At 42.0% G+C, this 26,267-nt stretch overlaps 1 protein-coding gene across 3 annotated transcripts in view; it reads right to left on the bottom strand.

Moving 5' to 3' along the window:
* Positions 1-26,267, bottom strand: part of FER1L6 (fer-1 like family member 6) — a 274,276-nt gene that overhangs the window by 36,282 nt on the left and 211,727 nt on the right. For all 3 annotated transcript variants that reach the window (XM_073632222.1, XM_073632223.1, XM_073632224.1), the window contains exons 30-37: positions 22,219-22,350; positions 20,715-20,843; positions 19,278-19,405; positions 7,886-8,056; positions 5,578-5,732; positions 3,689-3,831; positions 1,970-2,058; positions 147-245 (exon numbers count right to left, since the gene is read on the bottom strand). In XM_073632222.1, the coding sequence (XP_073488323.1) occupies positions 147-245; positions 1,970-2,058; positions 3,689-3,831; positions 5,578-5,732; positions 7,886-8,056; positions 19,278-19,405; positions 20,715-20,843; positions 22,219-22,350 (1,046 nt within the window). The remainder of the gene's footprint in view (positions 1-146; positions 246-1,969; positions 2,059-3,688; positions 3,832-5,577; positions 5,733-7,885; positions 8,057-19,277; positions 19,406-20,714; positions 20,844-22,218; positions 22,351-26,267) is intronic.

Below are 26,267 nucleotides of genomic sequence, written 5' to 3'. Positions count from 1 at the left end.
TTACAAGAGAAATTGTGAGGAAACTAAAGAATTAAATGACCCAGTTCACATATCTGAGGCAACTGCCTTAAGGTCTCTCTGTTGACCTACATGCTACTGAATCCCATATTTACAGTATATTAACTGCACTTTATATCCCATCTTACCCTTTAACATAGATGTCGCTTGATTTTTGCCCAGTGAAAATATTCTCATCCTCCAGGATCACATCCTCTGTGTTCCAAATTATTATTCTTAATTCATACCTACAAAATAAAATTATTGAAGTTCACTGTTAGGATTTACACTGAAAGAAAAAGGGAAAAAGTAAACATAAAAAAATATATATGTATTTGTTGTAGATGGAAAACAACATGCCAAAAACGCAAGTAGCTAGTCACCAGTATTGCCTGTGGTCCCCCTGCAGTTGATTTTTCCAATAACTTGTATGCCATGTTCGGCACCGTGTCTCCTTGTGGAGGCAGCAATCTTGGTAGAGACAGGACTTTGCTTCCTCATGTCATTACTGGCCCTGACTATAGGTGATCTGATGACTGATGAGGGTGTAGCAAGTCCTCCAAAAATAAAAACAACAAAAACAGGAATCTAGACTGGTTATGTAAGAAATGTACGAATGAGCCCATGTGCCTGGCGGCAGTGCAAAGCCTGTGGGGAAGACCTAGACAGTAGTCCTGTGGGTCCTACGGGAGTAGCACTACAAGGGAATATGAAAGAAGCATCAGGAAAGATAGAGGAAGCGCAGATCCACAAAATGATTGAAGCATAAGAGGGGTGATCCTTGCACTACAGGTCCACATGTAAAAAGATTTCTCTCCAGCAAGAAGAACAGAGCAGAACATAATTCACACCACCAGATATTCAGCCTTGAGGCTACAGAACAAGTAGTTCTAAACAGGATGTAAACTGCTATTTTTTTAGGAGGAATTTAAGACAAAAAGTAGATTTCTTTTTAAAGATAAACATTTTCAAATGTAACACGTAAAATATCAAGTATTCATTTTTGTAGCAGTAGCATCTTTCTTTGATGTTGGGTATGTTACTGAGGAGGTGCCCCTCATGGGCAGGTTGACTTTAAAATATAAATTCACCCAAGCAGATTCCTCAAGTAGGGAGAGGCAGATTTGTTCCCCAAATCTGACCATTCTTGCTGTCCAGAACACAACTGGAAGACATTTTCCTGCCATAAGTAAATGTATTCCTTCCAATCTTTGCTCTCTCCTTATATCCTTAGGGAAACTCTGCAAATGCCATGGTCATGACAGGGTGGAGAAGAGATGTCACTGCCCTGATAGCAAGGATGATTTTCCACACATTTATGGCAGTGTTAAACTGTAAGTCTGTTAACTTGCTGCACATTTTCACTGGCAAGTTGTACACCTGCAGAGCACTTGAAGCACACGTTCTAGTTGACACTTTCCAACTTGTAGTAAATTTGAGTCGCTAGTCTCTAGCAAGAGCAAAGTTGAAGTGATGAGTCTACAGCAAGATCTCTGCAAGCCACAGTGACCCCTGTGGTGGGATGACTATTGCACACCATACCTTACCCAGAACTTGCAGCAGACTTGCAAAATGTTTACAAAGAAAGTTGATCTGGAGTCATGCAATGCGGACTTGCTGTAATTGTGCAACAAACTTGTGAAGCCTGGCAAGTCTAGCCCTAGCTTAGCAAGTCATTTTCAAACTTTTAGCTCAATTGCTTGCTATCTGGGTGCTGGAATCCTTAACATGGAGAGGACCTAAAGGGAAGGTGGGGTGAACTTCCACTGCACCAAACATGCAAGACAGCCATAAACTTGTAGGAATGGCAGCATCTCCGAACTTTCTACGTACCCCCTGCACAAAAACAAGCATCCATACTGTGCAATGGTCTGACTCTGAAAAACAATTGCTTTAGCCTTAAATCAACAGTGATAGTGATCCACCAAAGTAGAAATGAACAGTAGCGAATATAAGTAAGAATTGCAGTTACCCTTTGGGCTTACGAGGTGAAATATCCACCGGAGGACCAGGAAGTGGCAGGTCAGTTGGAAACATGTCAATCCACATCTGTATCCGACCCTGGAAGACAAAAACAGCTCACATTGACATCTTTTGATTTTTAATTACCACACTGTAAATTTCTGTAAGACACAGCATCTCAGTTACGTAAAATTTACTCCAAAATAACAGTGAAAATTCAAAATGGCAAGCCTATTGTAAAGTATCTATACCTTACAATAGACATATCGTGTTTTACCCTGGCCAGATAATGACTTCTATCATTTTTTAGTAGAACAGCTTTTTAAAGTACAATGTATATCTAAAGCATAAAGGCAATGTCCTATTAATTTAATTTAAAACCTGCGCTGTGGAAATAGAAGGTATATGATAGGGCTGCCGATGTAGTGCAAGGTAAGTACCCCAAAAAAGTGACAAAAGAATTTTAAACTCAGCGCTGCGCCTATAAACTACTATTATGCATGTATACAAACATCAACATATGTAACATAATAACGTATAACATAATAAAGCGCTCAGTGCCAATATAGTGCAAAATAAAGTGCAATCAATAAAGTTCATCAGATGTGAGATACAGGGTTGGTGACACGTTATGATATTTCTGGTGACTTCCTGTGCTCCCCTCCTGGGTCCCCACTCACCAGATGAAGATGATAAATACGCCTGTATAGCAAAATGGTGACTCCCGTCCAACGGGTGGGTTAGTGTATCGTGCCTTTAAGGAATGGGATCTCCTATCCTCCACCACATGATCAAGGTCCTGTACACTTTACACGATCAATAGACGACCGTTGTAGCAAAGTTTGGACAAATGAAGGAAAGGGGACATATAGTGTAATTACACTATATGTCCCCTTTCCTTCATTTGTCCAAACTTTGCTACAACGGTCATCTATTGATCGTGTAAAGTGTGCAGGACCTTGATCATGTGGTGGAGGATAGGCGATCTTATTCAGTAAAGGCACGATACACCAACCCACCCGGTGGACAGGAGTCACCATTTTGTTATACAGGCGTGTTTATCATCTTCATCTGGTGAGTGGGGACCCAGGAGGGGAGCACAGGAAGTCACCAGAAATGTCTCAACGTGTCACCAACCCTGTATCTCACATCCGATGAACTTTATTGATCGCACTTTATTTTGCACTATATTGGCACTGAGCACTTTATTATGTTATACATGTTATTATGTTACATATGTTGATGTTTGTATACATGCATATTAGTAGTTTATAGGCGCAGCGCTGAGTTTAAAATTCTTTTGTCAACCTCCTATTAATGCTCATGGCTTGAAATGGGATGTCCAACAAGAGTAAATAGGTGTGGTTAGATATTCCCATATTTTTGGTCCTATAATGTGTTTCTATAAGATAAGTCTTTGAGGAACTACAGCCATGGATCAGGGCAGCGGGTGAGCACATGATGCTGCTGCCATCAATCTACAGCAGTACTTTGAGTAGCTTTCTGGTTGATAGAGTTTCTTTAAAGTCAATGATTTTTTGTTGCATTTCCTAGATAAGCAATTTATATATTTATCAAGGGTGCGCAAATCCAATTCATTGATTCATCTCTTAGACAAGGTCCTCTATGACTGATAATTTAGTTGCCCCTCATCCTAAAGTCTATATAGAGTGCAGTATAGCTGTGCAGAATATAGGTAGCCTAGACCTCAAAAGTCTTTCCTGCTTACCTGTTCAATTCCTGGCTTATCTCTGTGATAAAGAGGTCGGGTTTCAATGTGCTCTGGAACGAGTTTACATCCAATGCCGGGGATCTCTTGCCAAGAATTAAGAACCTTTAGTGCCAGGTGCTCATATGATTCTACTTGCTCATCTATCAAAGAGGCAGCAAAATGGATTATAAAATAAGAAAAGTTTATGTTCAAAATCCTCCCAGCATGTGCGACATGCATTATGACTTAACCCTCTGCATGCTACAACTTGCTCAAACACATTCCTGGCTATTTTAAAACGTACCTATCATGTGGCCCTAATTTTTACTGAGAGTGTTACTCCAGTAAAACCTATTTGTTAGTTTTGGACACAACAGGGAAGGGATAGCAAATGTTATTACTATCTGTGTCCCCCCCCCCAAAAAAAAGATCCTGGTGGCCAAGCAGGAAATAAAAAATCTCCCCAATACAATACAGAAAGAACAAAAGAGTTGCTATAAATATTTACCCACTATGTTAAAAAAAAAAAAAAAAAAAGCTTTATTGCTGTCTGTGAATTCGCTGGAGAGAATATGCTCATTTACATCCCTCTGACCACACGAAAAATGATGAGACATCTCCCCCAAAGAAGACAGAAAATATTGAAAGACCTGGTAGATGTTTCCCTTCCATGCTTTACCCAAAAATAATAAATACAGTTCATCCAGAAAGTATTCACATCGCTTCACTTTTCCCACATTTTGTTATGTTACAGCCTTATTCCAAAATGGATTAAATTCATTATTTTCCTCAAAATTCTACAAACAATACCCCATAATGACAATGTGAAAGAGGTTTGTTTGAATTATTTGCAAATTTATTTAAAAAAAAATGAAAAAATCACATGTACATAAGTATTCACAGCCTTTGCCATGACACTCAAAATGGAGCTCAAGTGCATCCTGGTTCCACTGATCATCCTTGAGATGTTTCTACAACTTGATTGGAGTCCACCTGTGGTAAATTCAGTCGATTAGACATGATTCGGAAAGGCACACACCTGTCTATATAAGGTCCCACAGTTAACAGTGCATGTCAGAGCACAAAGCAAGCCATGAAGTCTAAGGTATTGTCTGTAGACTTCTGAGACAGGATTGTATCGAGGCACAGATCTGGGGAAGGGTGCAGAAAAATTTCTGCAGCATTGAAGATCCCAATGAGCACAGTGGCCTCCATCATCCATAAATGGAAGAAGTTTGGAACCACCAGGACTCTTCCTAGAGCTGGCTGCCCAGCCAAACTGAGTGATCAGGGGAGAAGGGCCTTAGTTAGGGATGTGACCAAGAACCCGATGATCATTCTGACAGAGCTCCAGCATTTCTCTGTGGAGAAAGGAGAACCTTTTAGAAGAACAACCATCTCTGCAGCACTCCACCAATCAGGCCTGTACAGTAAAGTGGCGAGACAGAAGCCACGCCTCAGTAAAAGTCACATGACAGCCTGCCTGGAGTTTGCCACAAGGCACCTGAAGGACTCTCAAACCATGAGAAACAATTCTCTAGTCTGAGGAAACAAAGATTGAACTCTTTGGCCTGATTGGCAAGCGTCATGTCTGGAGGAAACCAGGCACCGCTCATCACCTGGCCAATATCATCAGAAAGGATACCAACCTCCTCTGCGGTAACAGGGTCAAAAAAGGAAAGTATTGGATGTAGTAGTAGTAGTGGTGGTGGTATGTCAAGCAGAGAGATATCTTGGCAGTGGAGATCTCAATGGAGAAATAATGGAGAAATGGAGTAATGAATAAAAATTAGTACTACCTTGTAGGGGCCCATTGGACATCTATGACATCTCTGATCTCAATGGTTTTCTAAAGGAGCATTAGGGCATAACAACTGTACAATATGTCAAGAATATTTCCTACTTACCATCTTGATCAAACACAGTTTTTCCTTTAAAAACCTTGTTTCCAATCTGTATCTGGCCTGGAGTAAATACTGGAACACCTAAATTGTTGTCTTTACACAGTTTGGTGAGTATTTCTGAGGGCTTGGTGCTGTCTCTCCAAGCATTGTATCCTTCTCTAGAATGAAAGCCAGATGAACGGTTTATTTTATGTTCTATTAAATGCAAGTTGAGTCAATAAATGCAATGTAAATATGACTGTATGTATAGGTAGAATAGTATGTAATAAATGTCCATAAAAATAGATTTATTTTTTTCCATTTTTCAGTATCAGCCAATTGGAATGTTTTCACGTTAACCTAAAGGGAAATTGACATTTTTTTTAGAGTTAACTCAAAAGACACCATAGGCAAAAACTGATCAAAGTGTCACTTTGGGAAGCATACCAAAAGTGTTTATTTAGACAAAACATGTTTTTTAAGTGTTGGCAGAGTGGGGAACAGTTAGAACCTTTGGGTTCCCTTCCTGTATCTAATTCTATGTGAGAGACTGTTGCTCCTTCTTTGGTGATAACCTTGAGCAGACCAGGAAGGGAGAAGATATCTTTAATGCAGACACTATGACAATAAAAACATATTTTATAAGTAGAGTGGGAAAATACCAGAAGAGCTTTTTCTCAGAGTCTATTGGGGGTACAGGATTCAATCTGTACCATGAGTTATTTAGCACCAGCTTCAGGTGGAATGGATACAAGGTAAACAAAACTGTAGGCCAGTCCCTAGGACCTATTTATCCCCTCCCACACTAGATATGCTTCAGTTGTAGTAAGCAGTATGAAAAAAAAAACACATTAGAGGATCTGTGATTTTATGGGAAGTGTAATAATCCTCTTTTCTTTGTCATCTATTGAGGGACACAGCTTCCAATCTCCACCTGGTAAAACTTGTCAAAAGCAGAGCTGAAAAAAAAAATGTCCATCCACTAAAAGACGCTAAGCTAAACTAGCATAGCTAGTATGTGTAGGGTTATATAGGCTGGCCTGCAGTTTTGTTTGCCTAGTGTCTATATTACCTTAAGGTGGAGATATATACCCATGGTTTATAATAGATCCTGTGTCCCTTTAAAGAACAAAAAAGAGATATAAAAATGTATTGTTAAAGATACATTTTGACTTTTAGTTTGGGTGATGCAAGGTTAGCCCAAAACTCTAGCTGTCTGTTCTTCGGCAAACTAAAAGGCTTGTTCACCCTCCCTCTGCAGTGAGCCTGCAGGAAGCGTCATTGTGTGACTCTTAAGAGTGATGGTATTGCTAATGCCACTAATGAATGACAATTTCCAATACACCAAATGGTACTTTTTAAAAACATTTTTGCATTGGTACATATTTCCCCTGGTAGTGGCCAGCTCCCTAAGCCCTTTGTTTGACATATCCAATCTTATTACCCTAAAAATGGTCAGAATTAATTTGCAGAATTCGTCCACCATATATTAGGAAACTTTTGCAATTTCCAAATTTTTCTTTTTAAGTATGCATTGTTAAGTTAAAAAAAGGACATTCAATTGCCAACCTCTCTTGCTTGCTCCTGAGTTGAACAGGGAACAGAGACCCTGGCTTATGGATTTTGTAGTGTGAACAGAGCAGTGCACATAACCGCAACTATTGTGCATTGCTCGTTCCAAACAAAAGTAAGTGGGGGAAAGGAGAAGCTTGGGAGTTCATAGAGGACGTTGGAAGAAGACAAAAAAACACATAAAGAAACATACTCAAGGTATAGATTTCATCTTGTGTCCCTCAAAGAATGAAATAAAAAATGTATAGCTATAGAAACACTTTGACTTAACCCCTAAATTGAGCCCTTGACTCCTAGCCCCCTCAGCACTTAACATATAACCTAACCCTAACACTTAACCCCTAACACACGCCTTTGACTCCTAAACCCCCTTTTAACACTTAACCGCTTAAAACCCTAAAACTAATTTTATCCCTAACACTCACATAATAACTGAAAAGCTAATCCCTAACACGAAGTAACCTTCTGACTAATATTTTAACGTGCCACTGCATCAAAATCCAACAGGTCCTCCATTGAAAAACGTGATAACCAAGTTTCTGGCATCAGAAGCTACTGACCTGACACACATGGCTATTTTTTTTTCAAGCGCATTAATCTACAGGTGCGTATTTTAACTCAAGTACGGACAATGTTTAATTGCTAACTCTCTATCTCTTCCCCTAACTTTGTATCTGGACTCTAGAGTCCACTGTACCACTGTACTCAAATAAAAAATGTCCTCAGACACATGTATTTTTTTACTGATAAGAAGTCTTACATTTCATATTGACTCTGTAAGCCGCAGGTCGCACGGTGCCGGCTGTAGAAGCGATTTTCCAAATCAATTTTTGTCTCTCCAATGAGATCGTCACTCCCAATTAGATCATAGTCATAGATCAGGATAGTTAACAGAGATTCCTTTGGGAAAGTTGCTTGAATTTCAAATGACCTGAGAGACACAATTAAAGTAGCTTGTTATCTTTACAGAGTGCTAAAGTGGCATTCCAACTTACGCCATGTCTTTTTCACACTATAATGCAAGATGAACATACTGTAATACAGAAATTGTTAAATTGAATCTGTTGCTGGAAAAAAATAAAACTTTTGCAAGCTCCTCTGCAAATGAAATACTTACCAGTATTTACCAGGCCATGATTCTGATCTTTGCTCATTTAAATAGTTAAAGCAGGTAAAGAATCTTTAGCATCTGACAAATATGCTCTAATATACAAATTCCAGATTTATTTCCAAAAGTTGAGCTTGGCCTTATCTCTCCTACTTCCCCCACAAATCTCTTTTGGCCTAAATGTATGACTTTCAGGCTTATAACCAATAGGAAGAGTTGGAGGCAGGAGGGGTACATGGTAGTCATGTCAACTCACCCTAACATTGTTTACCCTTTTCATCCTGCATGATACACAGATATCCCCTGATATGACCCAACCCCTATCGCTGGATAGTTGCCTGGTGGCCCGTAGTTTGACTTAATACATTCATGTATAAAATACAGTAAATGTGTATTTTGCAGTTTTTTATAACGAGTTTCTGTTTTTGCTCTTTGTATGTAAATGTGACACAGTACCCCTTCCTGTCTTCTATGTGCTGAGCGTAATTCTCAGTATATGTTCTCAAGCTGGGTACACACATATCAAAATTCAGCCAGTTCAGCAGGAATCAGACCAATTTTGGTATATATGTAGCTCTGTCTGTTCAACAGAAGCCTGCCTTCTGTCGATGAGTCCTGGTGGAAAATCACCATTCCATCAGCAGCCAATGGCTGCAGCGCTGATCAGTGTACTCTGATGGGGAGGGGGGAATTCCAGCTGACAGAATACAATAATGGAGCAGAGGAGATCCCTGCATCCTCATCACTTGTGTGGATGCAGCTATCTGAGTTTTTTGGGGAGTTTTCGTTCAACCAGCTGGCTGAATGGAAAAAAAAACTCTGTGGATTCCCTGCTTTATTCTGTATGTATGAAAGCTGCTACTTAGCACTACTCATTTTTTGTATGCTAGGTTTAATTCACAGTATATATTATGTCTGCATGGGACCACTTCTTTGGCATCTTGAAACTGATTCTGCCATGTGTTCTTACTTGCTAATGCCTCGTTTCCACTGAGCGGATCGGTTCGGTACAGTACGCTATTTTGGGTGTTTCCATTATGAAAGCGGCCCATACAACCGAATCGTATCGTTCCATTCAGGGTTCTGCTTCAGATGTGGGGCCATAGAAAATAGAACGGTTCGGTTAGGGCGGAGCTACGATACATTTAACTGATTGGCTGACAGAAAACCCTCTGCTGTGCTATGCTGAGGCATTTTTTCTAAACCCTGTATGACCCCTTGTGGTCCCACTTGCAGTGGAAACGCTCACCAGAATAGACCGGACCATTCTAGGCCATTCAAACTGTACCGACCCGAACCGATCCGCTCAGTGGAAACGAGGCATAAGTGCACCGCACAACTTCCTGTATTGTGTCGGCTCAGCATTTTTTTGAATTGCGCACATTTGTAAGTCCCCTTTTTTGCTGTGTGAGTTAAGTCACTTCCCTTAAACAATTTACCCACAAACATCTGCTGCATGAGATGGCTCAGCAAATTTTTACTTTCCTACAAATTCTTGTAATAGCTTCTCCTGACGTGATATTTGAGATGATTGTTTCTCTAAATGACACATTCCAAACACTTTAAAACCCTTGTATTTTGATACTTCCTTACTTACTCTAATTAGCAATAGCATCCCTGTGCTAGATGTCTAATCCTCTTGGGCTTGTCCCCTCAACTGTGCCCACCATACTACTCTTAATCCATCTGTATAACCCCATTCATTTCTTTCTACCTTCTTCCTTCTTTTGATAAGTTCAATCCCCGTCACCCTTTACTCCAGCAATAACAACAGACTATATTTACCTGCTCCTTTCTAGTATCAAAGTACCTTTTACCGCCCCAAAGAGTCTATGTTAACCTTCTCTTCAGAATGCAGGTGTCAGGGCTGGGCTTAGCCCTTCCTTCTCTGAGTTGGCCGCTCAGTTGTCGGCTAATTGCCAGCCCACAGTTACTCAGCTGTTAATGATATCCTGCTCGTCAGCCCTGCCTACTTAAGCCATCCAGCCCAGAGGATCTCTGCCTTCGCCTTAGTCAACATCACAGAGATGCTCTCCTGTTAAAAGACTTGCTTGACTGACATCCCTTCTGGCTCCAGATACTGCTGTTTAACTACGCTCATCTCCGGCTCCCTGATGTTTGGCTTGTCTGACTATCCATTCCGGTTCCTAAACTCTGGCTATGTTTTGACTAAGTTTGTTCTATTTACTTTTATTATTAAACAAGTGTGGTTTAACTGTACTTCCGTCTCAGTCTGATTCATGGTTCCTGACAGCAGGAACACTACATTCATTTATGAGAGGCTGGAATTCTCAGCAAAACCCCCAAAATATCCCTTATCCATAAACCTCCGATTCACCTTGTACTTGTATATACTGCTGCACACTCAACATTACCATTATGGTGATGCTATTTAAGTGTCCTAATATCCACACTACTTCCAAGTGACTCTGTCCCGCGGGACAATGTAACGGGTTCTATGATGACCACTGAATTATGGGCTAGTTGCCTGCTATACTGTTAGGTGAATATTTCATTTAAAAATTAAATCAAAACGTTTATTTCTATGACCCGGGAAAAATGTCACGTCATTCTCTTGGTATCAGCTATTGAGAGTAAAATAAATGGCCAGGGGCTATTGCTTCATTTCAACACCCCCAGGCTCAAAATGGCACCAGTGTTGGTGATCTATGCAGTTTTGCAGTGTTCTCCTTTGTTAAATTACTGCAGAAAGTTAGCTTGAATTTTACTTTCATCGTGTTTTTTTTGTTGCAAGCAATGGCTAGCAGAATAAATGGGAAAACCTCAAGCGTTCTGAGATTAATTCATAATTACTTGGCTACCAGACCGAAGATAAACAGACATGGTGTGCCATCTGCAACATCCATTAAATCATTTGACCAGAATTTATCTGGTTCTTTATTTTATAAAATGGAATTAACGTCAGCTTCTGGAAACAAACATCTAATTTTAATTAAACAACAAGCATACATTACATTTATTTTATTTAAGCACTTAACCCAAATGGGAGTTTGATGAAGGAGAGCCACAATGGAATTTGTTATTTAGAACATGTTATGCCGTGTACACACGAGCGGACTTTTCGACCGGACTGGTCCGACGGTCTATCTGACGGACTTTCGGCGGACTTCCGAGGGACTTTCCTAACAAAGGGACTTGCCTACACACGATCACACCAAAGCCTGACGGATTCGTACGTGATGATGTACGACCGGACTAAAATAAGGAAGTTGACAGCCAGTAGCCAATAGCTGCCCTAGCGTCGGTTTTAGTTCGTCAGACTAGCATACAGACGAGCGGATTTTTCGACCGGACTCGAGTCCATTGGAAAGATTTGAAACATGTTTTATTTCTAGGTCCGTCTGACTTTTGGGGGAAAAAAAGTCCGCTGGAGCCCACACACGATCGAATTGTCCGGACGGAGTTCGGTCCAGACCAAGTCTGCTGGAAAGTCTGCTCGTGTGTACGCGGCATCTGACAAAACTAGGCTGGAGATGTAACAAAGCGATTGGGTGAACAAGCAAATTCTAAACAAAACAAGTTGTGTTATTTAATTGATCATTGTATAAAAATACATGCTTGTATTAACCAAATGTGCGTGTTTATGTACAGTGCCTTGAAAAAGTATTCATACCCCTTGAAATTTTCCACATTTTGTCATGTTACAACTAAAGACATAAATGTATTTTATTGGGATTTTATGTAATTGACCAACACAAAGTGGCACATAATTGTGAAGTGGAAGGAAAATGATAAATAGTTTTCAAAATGTTTTACTAATAAATATATGAAAAGTGTGAGGTGCATTTGTATTCAGCCCCCCTGAGCCAATACATTGTAGAACCTCCTTTCACTGCAATTACAGCTGCAAGTCTTTTTGGGGATGTCTCTACCAGCTTTGCACATCTAGAGATTACATTTTTGCCCATTCTTCTTTGCAAAATAGCTCAAGCTCTGTCACATTGGATGGAGAGCGTCTGTGAACAACAATTTGAGTCTTGCCACCGATTCTCAGTTGGATTTAGGTCTGGACTTTGACTGGGCCATTCTTACACATGAATATGCTTTGATCTAAACCATCCCATTGTAGCTCTGGCTGTATGTTTAGGGTCGTTGTCCTGCTGGAAGGTGAACCTCCGCACCACTCTCAAGTCTTTTGCCGACTCTAACAGGTTTTCTTCTAAGATTGCCCTGTATTTGGCTCCATCCATCTTCCCATCAACTCTGACCAGCTTCCCCGTCCCTGCTGAAGAAAAGTATCCCCATAACATGATGCTGCCATCACCATGTTTCACGGTGGGGATGGTGTGTTTAGGGCGATGTGCAGTGTTAGTTTTCCGCCACACAAAGCGTTTTGCTTTTAGGCCAGAAAGTTAAATTTTGGTCTCATCTGACCGGAGCACCTTCTTCCACATGTTTGCTGTGTCCTCCACATGGCTTCTCGCAAACTGCAATTGGAAATTATTATGGCTTTCTTTCAACAATGGCTTTCTTCTTGTCACTCTTCCATAAAGGCCAGATTTGTGGAGTGCATGACTAATAGTTATCCTGTAGACAGATTCTCCCACCTGGGCTGGGGATCTCTGCAGCTCATCCAGAGTTACCATGGGCTTTTTGGCTGCTTCTCTGATTAATGCTCTCCTTCCCCTGCCTGTCAGTTTAGGTGGACGGCCATGTCTTGGTAGGTTTGCAGTTGTGCCATACTCTTTCCATTTTCGAATGATGGATTGAACAGTGCTCCGTGAGATGTTCAAAGCTTGGGATATTTTTTTATAACCTAACCCTGCCTTAAACTTCTCCACAACTTTATCCCTGACCTGTCTGGTGTGTTGCTTGGCTTTCATGATGCTGTTTGTTCACTAAGATTTTCTAACAAACCTCTGAGGGCTTCACAGAACAGCTGTATTTATACTGAGATAAAATTACACACAGGTGGACTCTATTTACTAATTAGGTGACTTCTGAAGGCCATTGGTTCCACTAGATTTTAGTTAGGGGTATTAGAGTAAAGGGGGCTGAATACAAATGCACATCACACTTTTCACATATTTGTTAGAAATGTTGAAAACCATTTTCCTTCCACTTCACAATTATGTGCCACTTTGTGTTGGTCTGTCACATAAAATCACAATAAAATACATTTACGTTTTTGGTTGTAACATGACAAAATGTGGAAAATTTCAAGGGGGATAAATACTTTTTCTAGGCACTGTATATATTTATATATACTGTTTATACATATCTAAAATATATCCAGCATTCATTAAAATATATAACCTAAATCCTTCCTATCAGCCACCTGTGCCCCTCTGTATATTAGCACTTACACCAAGTGAGGAAAGATCAGTGATCTGAGCCAAACAGAAATGTATTAGATTGTAAGAATTTGATAATGCTAACAGGAGAACAAAGCAGAATAAGGAACTCATTAGTATGCTGCTTCCTCCAATCAGGTTGAGACTTATGCCCCGTACACACGGTCGGACATTGATCGGACATTCCGACAACAAAATCCTAGGATTTTTTCCGACGGATGTTGGCTCAAACTTGTCTTGCATACACACGGTCACACAAAGTTGTCGGAAAATCCGATCGTTCTGAACGCGGTGACGTAAAACACGTACGTCGGGACTATAAACGGGGCAGTGGCCACCAGCTTTCATCTCTTTATTTATTCTGAGCATGCGTGGCACTTTGTGTGTCGGATTTGTGTACACACGATCGGAAATTCCGACAACAGATTTTGTTGTCGGAAAATTTTATAGCCTGCTCTCAAATTTTGTGTGTCGGAAAATCCGATGGAAAATATGTGATGGAGCCTACACACGGTCGGAATTTCTGACAACAAGGTCCTATCACACATTTTCCGTCGGAAAATCCGACCGTGTGTACAGGGCATTAGAGATGATTGGTGACCAACCTGCAAAACTTAAAGGTTTAGTTCACATTTACAAAGAAACTACCTATGCAGGTAAGGTGTGCCTTGAAAAAGTATTCATACCCCTTGAAATTTTCCACATTTTGAACACTTGGAACAACTGAACACTTAAATACATTTTATTGGTATTTTATGTGATAGACCAACACAAAGTGGCACATAATTGTGAAGTGGAAGGAAAATGATAAGTTGTTTTCAAACATTTTTACAAATAAATATGTGAAAAGTGTGGGGTACATTTGTATTCAGCCCCCCCGAGTCAATACTTTGTATAACCACCTTTCACTGCAATTACAGCTGCAAGTCTTTTTGGTGATGACTCTACCAGCTTTACACATCTAGAGAGTGACATTTCTGTCCATTCTTCTTTGCAAAATAGCTCAAACTCTGTCAGATTGGATGGAGAGCGTCTGTGAACAGAAATTTTCAAGTCTTGCCACAGATTCTCAATTGGATTTAGGTCTGGACTTTGACTGGGCCATTCTAACACATGAATATACTTTGGTCTGAACCATTCCATTGTAGCTCTGGCTGTATGTTTAGGGAGGTTGTCCTGTTGGAAGGAGAACCTTCACCCCAGCCTCAAGTCTTTTGCAGACTCTAACATGTTTTCTTCTAAGATTGCCCATTATTTGACTCCATTCATCTTCCCATCAACTCTGACCAGTTTCCCTATCCCTGCTGAAGAAAAGCATCCCCACAACATGATGCTGCCACCACCATGTGTGTACACAAAACTGCATATTTTTACAACATACATTTATGGTTGTGCTCTGATGTTGTGACTCCCATGTGCATGGACTAATGTCACCACGGCCCGGCTAACCAAGTGGCCAAAGAGTCAAAACCATGAAGGGTTCTGCCATAATGTGCCATAATGTGCCATAATGTGCTAATATGTTGTGCAAACTAGCACATTATGGCTAAAAGCTTCTGGGTCCAATAGGAGAAAAAACATTTTGGCAGCAGTTTCATTTTTCTGCAATAATATTGAAAAATACTTAAAGTGGAATTCCAGAAAACTCTTAAAAATGCTCCCCCCTTTCTAACGCTTATTCTGACAAACCTGTGAAGGAAAAATAAGTATACTTACCTATCAATAGGTTGGCCCATTCCCGTCATGTGATCTTGCTTCCTTGTGTCAGCCAGCAAGGCTGCAGGGGAGAAGAGGGAGTGCCAGCAATGGATGGGCCATAGGGAGCCTATGGGTAACGTCACAGATCCAGGCTTTACTAGCTGTTGTTGGAACGTCTCTAATCTCCCATGTAGCTAGCTCTGGCTGACACAGGGGGCATCCAGTTACCATAGCAGAGTGGGCTGTATGGTAAGTATACAGATCTTTCTTACACAGGTTAGTCAGATTAGGTGTTAGGAGGGGGGAGGAAGCATTTTTTTGACTACCGGTAGTTAGGTTTTGGCCAAATTTCTGCTTTAAGTCTTTAGATTGTAAGCTCCTTGAGGGCAGGGACTGATGTGAATGTACAATATAAATGTAAAGCACTGTGTAAATTGACAGCGTTGTATGAGTGCCTGAAATAAAAGAAATAAATAAATACATTTTATATGATAATTTAGGGATTGGGTTTACATACTTTAACCACCTAGGGATTAACTGCAACAACTGACCTAGACTGTCGTCTGGCAAGGATGTCTAGATCATTAGACCGACTGAACAACTATTTTCACAAGACAATAAGCATACATGCAGGGCCGGACTTATCATTGGGCTTGAGTGGGCTCAAGCCCATGGGCCCCGCCTAATAGGGGGCCCCCCGCGGGCAGGGCCGGATCCACGGCAAACTCCCGCCCGCTAGCCAGCCCGTTTTGCCGGCACCGCTGCTTATTATTTAACGGGGACCGATCGGGCTTGTGTACTCTCACTTCCTGGTAACGGTGGAACGCAAGATAGGGCCTCCCATGTCTTGCATCATTTCCGGCTGATTACATCACGTCCGACCTATCGTGCGTTCCACCGCTACCAGGAAGTGAGAGTACACAAGCCTGATCGGTCCCTGTGAAATAAGCAGCGGTGCCGACAAAACGGGCTGGCTAGCAGGAGGGAGTTTGCCGTCCCCCCCCCCCCCCCCGAATGTTATAAATCATGGGGCCCCCATACATCCTACCTGACGGGGCCCCCTTCGACCCGGTGGCAGGCGACATGACAAGTGACACCCTACATCAGCTGGCAAGTGACACCCTGCATCCCTGGCAAGTGACACCCTGCATCCGCTGGCAAGTGACACCCTGCATCCCTGGCAAGTGACACCCTGCATCCCCTGGCAAGTGACACCCTGCATCCCCTGGCAAGTGACACCCTGCATCGCTGACAAGTGACACCCTGCATCCCCTAGCAAGTGACACCCTGCATCGCTGACAAGTGACACCCTGCATCCCCTGGCAAGTGACACCCTGCATCCGCTGACAAGTGACATGGCAAGTGACACCCTGCATCCGCTGGCAAGTGACACCCTGCATTCGCTGACAAGTGACACCCTGCATCCGCTGACAAGTGACATGGCAAGTGACACCCTGCATCCGCTGGCAAGTGACACCCTGCATCCGCTGACAAGTGACACCCTGCATCCGCTGGCAAGTGACACCCTGCATCCGCTGGCAAGTGACACCCTGCATCCGCTGACAAGTGACACCCTGCATCCGCTGGCAAGTAACACCCTGCATCCGCTGGCAAGTGACACCCTGCATCCGCTGACAAGTGACACCCTGCATCCGCTGACAAGTGACATGGCAAATGACTCCCTGCATCCGCTGGCAAGTGACACCCTGCATCCGCTGACAAGTGACACCCTGCATCCGCTGGCAAGTGACACCCTGCATCCGCTGGCAAGTGACGTGACAAGAGACACCCTGCATCCGCTGACAAGTGACACCCTGCATCCGCTGACAAGTGACGTGGCAAGTGACACCCTGCATCCGCTGGCAAGTGACACCCTGCATCCCCTGGCAAGTGACACCCTGCATCTGCTGGCAAGTGACGTGGAAAGTGACACCCTGCATCTGCTGGCAAGTGACGTGGAAAGTGACACCCTGCATCCGCTGACAAGTGACACCCTGCATCCGCTGGCAAGTGACACCCTGCATCCGCTGGCAAGTGACGTGGCAAGTGACACCCTGCATCCGCTGACAAGTGACGTGGCAAGAGACACCCTGCATCCGCTGACAAGTGACACCCTGCATCCGCTGGCAAGTGACGTGGCAAGTGACACCCTGCATCCACTGACAAGTGACACCCTGCATCCGCTGACAAGTGACGTGGCAAGTGACACCCTGCATCCGCTGACAAGTGACACCCTGCATCCCCTGGCAAGTGACACCCTGCATCGCTGACAAGTGACAGCCTGCATCCCCTGGCAAGTGACACCCTGCATCCCCTGGCAAGTGACACCCTGCATCGGTGACAAGTGACACCCTGCATCCCCTGGCAAGTGACACCCTGCATCCCCTGGCAAGTGACACCCTGCATCCCCTGGCAAGTGACACCCTGCATCCCCTGACAAGTGACACCCTGCATCCCCTGACAAGTGACACCCTGCATCCCCTGACAAGTGACACCCTGCATCCCCTGACAAGTGACACCCTGCATCGCTGACAAGTGACACCCTGCATCGCTGACAAGTGACACCCTGCATCCCCTGACAAGTGACACCCTGCATCCCCTGGCAAGTGACACCCTGCATCCCCTGGCAAGTGACACCCTGCATCCCCTGGCAAGTGACACCCTGCATCACTGACAAGTGACACCCTGCATCCCCTGGCAAGTGACACCCTGCATCGCTGACAAGTAACACCCTGCATCCGCTGACAAGTGACACCCTGCATCCGCTGACAAGTGACACCCTGCATCCGCTGACAAGTGACGTGGCAAGTGACAATCCGCATCTGAAGGCAGGTGATGTTGGCAAGTGACACGCTCAGGCTCCGACTGATTCTGCTTATGGTGAGTTGAACTATTTTATTTTATAATTTATTTTAACAATGTAATAATAGAAATATTGCACTTCAATCATTTTTTTTGCGATACAGCACTGCGTCGATTTAACTGACAATTGCGCAGTTGTGTGATGCTGTACCCAAACACTCAGCTACTCTCAGCTCCGCTCGGGACTGCAAGAGGACCCGAGAGCCGCCGAGAGGACCCGAGAGCCGCCGAGATACAGAGGACTCTGTATCTTGGCGGCGCCATTTTTAAACTTCAAGACTGCAATGACAAGGCTTCAAATGACAAGGCTACAATGACACTGGACAAGGCTACAGATGGACACTGATAAGGCTGCATTGATGGGCATTTAAATGTAAGTTTTTTCCTTAAACTTCCCTCCTAAACTTGGGGTGCGTGTTATATGCCGATAAATACGGTAATGTGTAGAAGGTAGGGCCCAAAAGCGACTCAAGCCCAGGGGCCCCTACCACCCTAAGTCCTGCCCTGCATACATGTATTTCACTGGCGTATTCAGCTGTTTAGCTCAAGGACAGCTTTATATTTGTTCTCTGAATGCTGATCGCTCAGTGAAACAAGGGGGGTTAGGAGTGATGGCGGCCTTCATCTTGGCTAGAGTGTTGCCTGTGCAAAATTTGGCATCCATACATGGCCAGGCTTGATTAAGAGAATTCACCCTCTTCTGTGGGTAAAATAAGACGACCGTACATCCGTTTCACAGATTTGCTAGCATGGTGGAAAAACTCTTATTTATATTGAGTCCTTGCAATAAACAAGCATGTTGGTTATCGCTTGGCTGTTAACCGACCAACTCTTCCTAATTATTACAAATGAGTCAGGAGCATTACTTGAGAATAGCAGGCCATGTATGGATGGACTTAGAGACTTCCAGAAATTTTAGTAAGAAGTGATTCCAATATAGACATTAACTTATGCCATGGTCACAATTGCTATTTCCCCAGGATTTTGCATTCAGCCACTCTAGCATTGTAGTCTAACTATTGGCTTGCATTAGTTCTGCAGAGACATAGGAGATGCCCATTGCTACAGTTGCCATACAGTACAGCCGCCCTTCTATATAACCCGGAGATCACATGGAAATTACATTCAGGATTTTAAAGCAGTTTAGCTTTAGCTGACATGCAACTTACCTTCCAAACACTGGATTCAGTTGCTTAGGGATATATCTATCCCGGTCTTTTATCTCAGTCTTTCCCAATTTAAGAAAAATGTATGGATCAGATTTCCCATCTGGATCAGCTGGGCTCAGATTAATTCCCTGTTATAAAAGCAACATGAATGACTATGGGTGAAGGTATTATAAGTTATAGAGCAACTACAGGCAGAGACAGATAGATCATATTTAGCAGGCTTTTCACAGTGCTTCCAACTAAACCCTACATACTGTGCATAGCACACCCCTAAATCCTGCACCCTGAATGTAGCAAACTCTTTAATCCTGAACTCAGTACGCAGCGAACCCCTGAACTTTGAACTCTGTACTCTGTACATAACACACCCCAGAACTCTGCACTCTATGCATAGTGCGCCCCTGAACTCTGCACTCAGCACAGCCCTGATCTTCGCACTCTCTGCATAGAGCCCCTCTGAATTCCGCACATAATGCACTCCTCATATTTATTGCCCTTTTAAGATCCTCCCACTGTTAGTGCAATTTAGATGCAGTTTGGTGGGGGGGGGGGGGTTTCAGTTCCTGCACCTATTCTCTGAGAAAAAAAGCCCTCAATTAATTTATATACTGTGAACAAAAAAGAATACCCCCTAGATGGGACTTTGACAGACCACCAACACCGGATAAATGTAAAAAAGTTCATTATAAAAATATTGAAAATTTTAGACAAGTGAACAGATATAAAAAGATGTTACGTCTTTTTATATCTGTTCACTTTCAATATTTGTATAATAAACTTTTTTACATTTATCCAGTGTTGGTGGTCTGTCAAAGTCCCATCTAGGGGGTATTCTTTTGGTCTATTAATCAGGGATGGGACCACCACACTTCTTTCCTGATATGGTGGAAGCCTCTCTTTTTTCCAATTTATATACTGCAGTCTTACAGATACAGCCGGCCGTTTGAGGGCAACCATAATGCTGATGTGACCTGCGATGAGATTGAGTCTGACACCCCATTATCTAGTGTATCTACTCTTCCCAGACAGTGCTGCTGTCCAACGGTGTCTTGGTTTCTCCTCTATAGATAAAGGAGCCACCCTATGAAAATATAAAAGAAAAAAAAATAAAACCAGAAAACGAATGCAGCCACAAAATCTAAGTATTGGTAAGCTGCAATATATTACGGTAAATTTTTGTTTTGACTTAGATCGACTTTTTTGAAGACAATACCATGCAACCTCTGATAGGCAGGTGTGAGCAAGTTTTAGAAGTAAGCCATTCTAGAGGGACGTAGAAGATGCCTTTTTGAAGTAACTCACTCAGAGATCATACAGTCTCTCAGAAGACATCATATGGGTTAACACAAGCAAAAAGAAAACTTCCTGGGCCTATTACAACAACTTAACAGAACTTATGTGTTTTGAAAGTGCATATGAGAAAAAATAAATACTTACAGCTACAATATAGACACGGATGAGGACTTTAACAGAATGATTAGGTGGGATCCCCTGTGTGATTTTCATCTGCCGATTATCCATTGAGCTAGATAAATCATCTATGCTCTTATAAATGCAGAACGAGCCCTTAAAAGGAAGAGTCATTATTACTTATCAATATATATCAATGAATAATAGAGATCATTATTACTTATAGTATTCATTTATTGAAAAAATCCTCCATTTACTTCAATTAGTTCCACCATACTTTGCAGTGCTTTCTATTAAACAATGTACCACTCCCATCAATTCCAAACCTATTGGATTGATCTCAGCGTTATAACTAGTAAACATGTCCAGTCCAGTGTGAACAAGTAACTAGTTGTAACTTATAACAAAAATTATCTTGTGGACATTGCTAGACCCCAGCACCCTATGACTGCTGTCAAATGCCCCAGGTCTAGTGAGACATACAGGCATTGCAGGGCAGAATAGTAACATGCCTGCTTGTGCCCTGCCATTGGGGCACTATTTCATCCACTGAAACCCAATGGGGCATAATTCCCCCACCACCACCACTGACCCAAATAAAGGGGCACAACTCCTCCCACTAATACCAAGGATGGGGCACTATTCCTCCCACTGATACCAATGATGGGCACAATTTCTCCCACTGATACCAGGGATGGGGCACTATTTCTTCCACTGTGACCAATGAAAGGGTCACTATTTCTCTTCCTAATACCAAAGATGCATTGTTTACTCCCACTGGCCACAGTCTGACCCCCTAAAGTTTGAAGGACAGTAAACTGGCCCTTTTTTAAGAAAGTTTGGAAACCCCTGCTATACACTAATGTAAGGAGACACTTCACCAATGACCATAAGGGGCACTTATGGACCATGCCATGGACCACTAATATAATGGGGCATTACACCAGCCACCAATGTTATGGCACACTACACTGACCAATAAACGTAAGTGGACTGTGACCACCAACATAAGGAAGTACTTCTCTCCCAACCAGTAATGAAGAGAGGCACTACACAGACTACCAGTATAGAGTGACATTTCTCTACTGACTACCAATGACCAGAAATGTAAGTAAGCACTTAACCACTGATCATCAACCTGAAGGGGCATTACTTCACTAACCGCTAATGCAGGGGGCCACTACTCTACTCACCACCCATGTAAGAGGGTACTACACTGGCCATCATTGCAAGGGGACACTTCCCCAATGGATTTTACATAAGTTGGAATAAATATGTTCACTAAGAGAAAATTACACCTTTATTATATTCCATCTTTTCTTTAGTTTGTGTCTCTTGATTTCAAAATGAAAATGGAGGAGCTGGAACAAGCAAAGGTGGCACGAGTCTATAGGTAAAGCAAAGGGCTCAAAGGAAACCCAAATACAGAGAGAACCATTGTAGTGACAGATACACTTCTTCAGTTATGGCTTTTTCTCTACTGTGTCAGCATTCACCCTGTGACATCAAACAGATCATTCAAATAACTTACTTTGAATTTACCGACAATTCTGTCATCATGGACGCTGTGATCTTCGTCGTTGGCTTTTCCTCTCAGAAGTTCAAACGTTCTAACCCAGTCTTCAAAGTTCTTGAATTCGCTCTCCAGCTCTCCATCATATATCTGAGACAGTAAGCACAGTACGAAACAGTTGAAGACATTTGCAATCAATAAGTAAAGACAGCCAACAATGATAAATAGTACTCAATGGTTTTAAATCCACCTATCTGACATACACAAAAAATACAAATAAAATTTCCTGTAAAGATAATTGTTACTTTTTTTTAACACTAAGCAAGAACCAGCTTTACACAATGCCAATGTGAATCAAATTTTTATTGGGGAAATATTTTGCTACAACCTATGACTGTTTTGTGGATTCTCTGGTGTGGATTAGACACACTTATATTGGATACTTTCCCATACTGAGAGATGCATGATCTGAGAACTTGACCTTATTCGAAATACGTACAGAACATGCTTCAGCCATTAAAGTGACACTAAACTCTAGTTTTTAAAAAATCCATGCATGTATTGTATGTATTCTTTACTTAATAAATCATTTCTGTTGCCATCAGCCTCCTCCAAATTCCTTTTTTTTGCTGCTGTGATCTGACTTCCTTTAAGAGGGTGGCTATGTTCCTTTTCCATGGCCCCACTGTATGTAGGAATAAAGCCACTCTCTATCTTGCTTCCAAGATGGACTATGGATTATGGGATTTGTAGTGTGCACAGAGCAGTGCAAATGACCGCAACTAACATGCACTGCTCCAAACTAACAGAGATGGGGGAAGGCATTAGACTACAGGACCATTAAGTTGTGAATGTGTATGGGTTATCTTTGAAAAACAAGGGTATCGCTTACTGTCACTTTAAGAATTTGTCCATGTCAAGTGTGTATATGAATATGAAGCTATTTATACACTGTGGGGGCAGGACTGTCTCTGAATGTGGTAATTAGCTGGCCAAAATTGACTGATAGTAACTTGGTATGCATTTTGTGTCCCATGCCCAGGACTAAGTGGATGGCAGGTTGTGCACCTTTTTTAACCTTTAAGATGTGTAGACACATCTGAGCAGGTGCCACATGGTAAGACTGTCATGTCTCACAAACAATGACACCGATATCTTGAAAGAAGAAATACAGCCATTTACTGTTATAGGGTTGCAGTGCTCCCTAAAACAGGCAGTTGTATTACAATGCTTTGATGGTCAAACAATTTCTTCTTTTATTACTACTGCAATGTAGAGTTCCTCCTGAACTGGATGCCAGTACTAGATAATCCTTAGGCATATGAATATTTTTTAAGTTTATTAATCTTCGCAGTGTGGATTAATCTGTAAATATCGAGTCTTCCTTATAAGGGTCATTGACATCCGGAGGCCATCATATGACGGCCTCGACTTTCCGGGGTTATATCTGAATGATGCCTGAGGCTACAGACATCATTCAGATACAGGCATTTTCAGCCGGCGATTCCGTACACCATAAGAATGATCATATAGGCTGTTCCGCCACTTGATCGTTCTTACGGGCGGCGAAAGGGGACGTCCCCCCCTCCCGCCGCCCTCCGGTGCTTCTACCGACTCACCTCAGCGATCGGTGAGTCGGAGAGCAGATCCGCCGGCCCCGGATGTAGATCATAGAGATTTCCGGCGGACCAGATGGTCGCCGGAGTCTCTATGATCGTTCGGAGGCTGGGCGCGATGTTATGACGTCACGCCTGGCCTCTGCATTAAACAAAACGGCGCCGCTTCGGCTGGGAAGCGGTGATCGTTTTTTTTGTTTTTTTTTTATTTTAGGCTTCCCAGCCTAGAGGTGAGATATGGGGTCACTGTAAAGAGGACCGATTATGTCATATTCCTATTACAAGGGATGTTTACATTCCTTGTAATAGGAATAAAAGTGATAAAAAAAAATATTTTTTTTTTAAAAAAGTGTCAAAATAAAAAATTTAAAGTAAAATTAACAATAAAAAAAAAATTTTTTTTTAAAGCGCCCTGTCCCTGTGTGCTCGCACGCAGAAGCGAACGCATACGTAAGTCCCGCCCACATATGATAACGGTGTTCAAACCACACATGTGAGGTATCGCCGCGAACGTTAGAGCGACAGCAATAATCTTGGCCCTAGACCTCTTCTGTAACTCAAAACATGTAACCAGTAAAAAATTTTAAAGCGTCGCCTATGGGGATTTTTAAGTACCAAAGTTTGGCGCCATTCCACGAGTGTGTGCAATTTTGAAGCGTGACATGTTAGGTATCTATTTACTCAGCGTAACTTCATCTTTCACACAATGCAAAAAAATTTGGCTAACTTTGCTGTTTTGTTTTTTTTTAAAGCATGAAACTGTTTTTTCTTTTTAAAAAAAAGCGTTTGAAAAATTGCTGCGCAAATACCATGCAAGATAAAAAGTTGCAATGACCGCCATTGTATTCTCTAGGGTCTCTGCTAAAAAAACATATATAATGTTTGGGGGTTCTATGTAATTTTATAGCAAAGAAATGATGATTTTTGACATGTAGGAGCGAAGTGTCAGAATTGGCCTGGATGCGAAGTGGTTAAAATGCACATACACTAAAAGGACATTTTGGGGCAGACAATAGACAGTATGGCCAATGGCTGTCATGTCTCTTAAAGAATGATGAAGATTTTTAGAAGGAACAAATACAGCTATTCACTTTTGGAGGGTGGTTGGTTAATGCTCTCTGGAACAGGTAGTTGTACTATTATGTTTTGATGGCCAAATCATTTCTTCTTATCATTGATATTAATATTATTTTTATTATTATATAGTAATATTGACTTTTTATTACTGTTATGCAGAGTTCCTCCTGAACTAGATGTCAGTATATACATTTTATGCACATGAATATTTGGAAGACTCTGTTTAAGAATAGAACAATGTGGATCAATCTGTAAATGTTAAGCCTTCCTTATAAGAAGACTATTTGATATGTATATTGCATGTTACTAAGAGAGCAGGTCAACGGTATGGGGGAGGGGGGTTAATTGGTTTGTCAATTTACCACAGTTTTTTGACTACAGTATACTGTTTTTTTGTGTGTGTGTGTACAATACATTTTTATATAGTGAAGCTTCATTCACACTTGTATGAATCCAAAGTTGCACTGACTTTGGAGTGCAATTTTGGTGCAACTTTGATGCAACTTTGGATGGGTGCAACTTGGATACTTTGGCTTTGACCAGTGATAATGGACAACTGTTGCAAAACTGTTGCATTGTATAACATTCAGGTACGTCTTTCATGCAACTTCTGAGAGTTAACATTGAAGTCTATGGTCCTCAAGTTGGATGAAACTAGTGCATGAACAACTTTGAAGTCGCTGCAAAAATGTAAGTCGCGCATATATGAATGGTTATTATTGGAAGGAAAGCAATCTATAGGTAGACAATTTTTAGGATGCACACAGTTTAACTCTTTGATATAATGGCAATAAGAGTCACAAATTAAAAAAATATATATAACAGAGGCAGTAAGTGAGGCCTGTAAGGCCTATTGCCCATGGGCATCTGAGCCTGTGCAATCTGATTATCAGGTTATTTCACCTGCCCAGGAAACGCAGGTACTACCCGCAGATACCCATAGATTTGAATGATTGTGTTGCAGCTGTACTCAGTTATACACTGGTGCTTACATAAACATGAGTCCTTGCAAAGGCGTATGCAAACTTTTATGCAGCACCTGGGCTTTCTGAGCAGGGAAATTCGCTGGAATTTACATTGCATTGACTCAAACGCCCATGTGCAAAAGGCCTAATAGCTAAGCAAATCTGAATAAGGTACTAAAAACTTTTCTTCTATCAACCAATCATAAACCTTCTTCCTGTGCTGAACATTTCAGTTATAATATAGAAAATATTGTAGGTGGACATAGGCACAGCGTGACTCCCTGAGACTCTCAATGGCCTTATAGCAGGGGGACGGAGACAAAAAATTGTTCCTCTTAGGTAATCAGCTCATTTGCTTTTGACAGCCATGGGCAGCTCCACCACTACACATTTAGAAAAGTTTTTGTAT

The sequence above is a fragment of the Aquarana catesbeiana genome, linkage group LG05, assembly GCF_042186555.1.
Source record: "Aquarana catesbeiana isolate 2022-GZ linkage group LG05, ASM4218655v1, whole genome shotgun sequence".
Taxonomy (NCBI): domain Eukaryota; kingdom Metazoa; phylum Chordata; class Amphibia; order Anura; family Ranidae; genus Aquarana; species Aquarana catesbeiana.
This window is presented reverse-complemented; position numbering and strand designations above follow the sequence as displayed.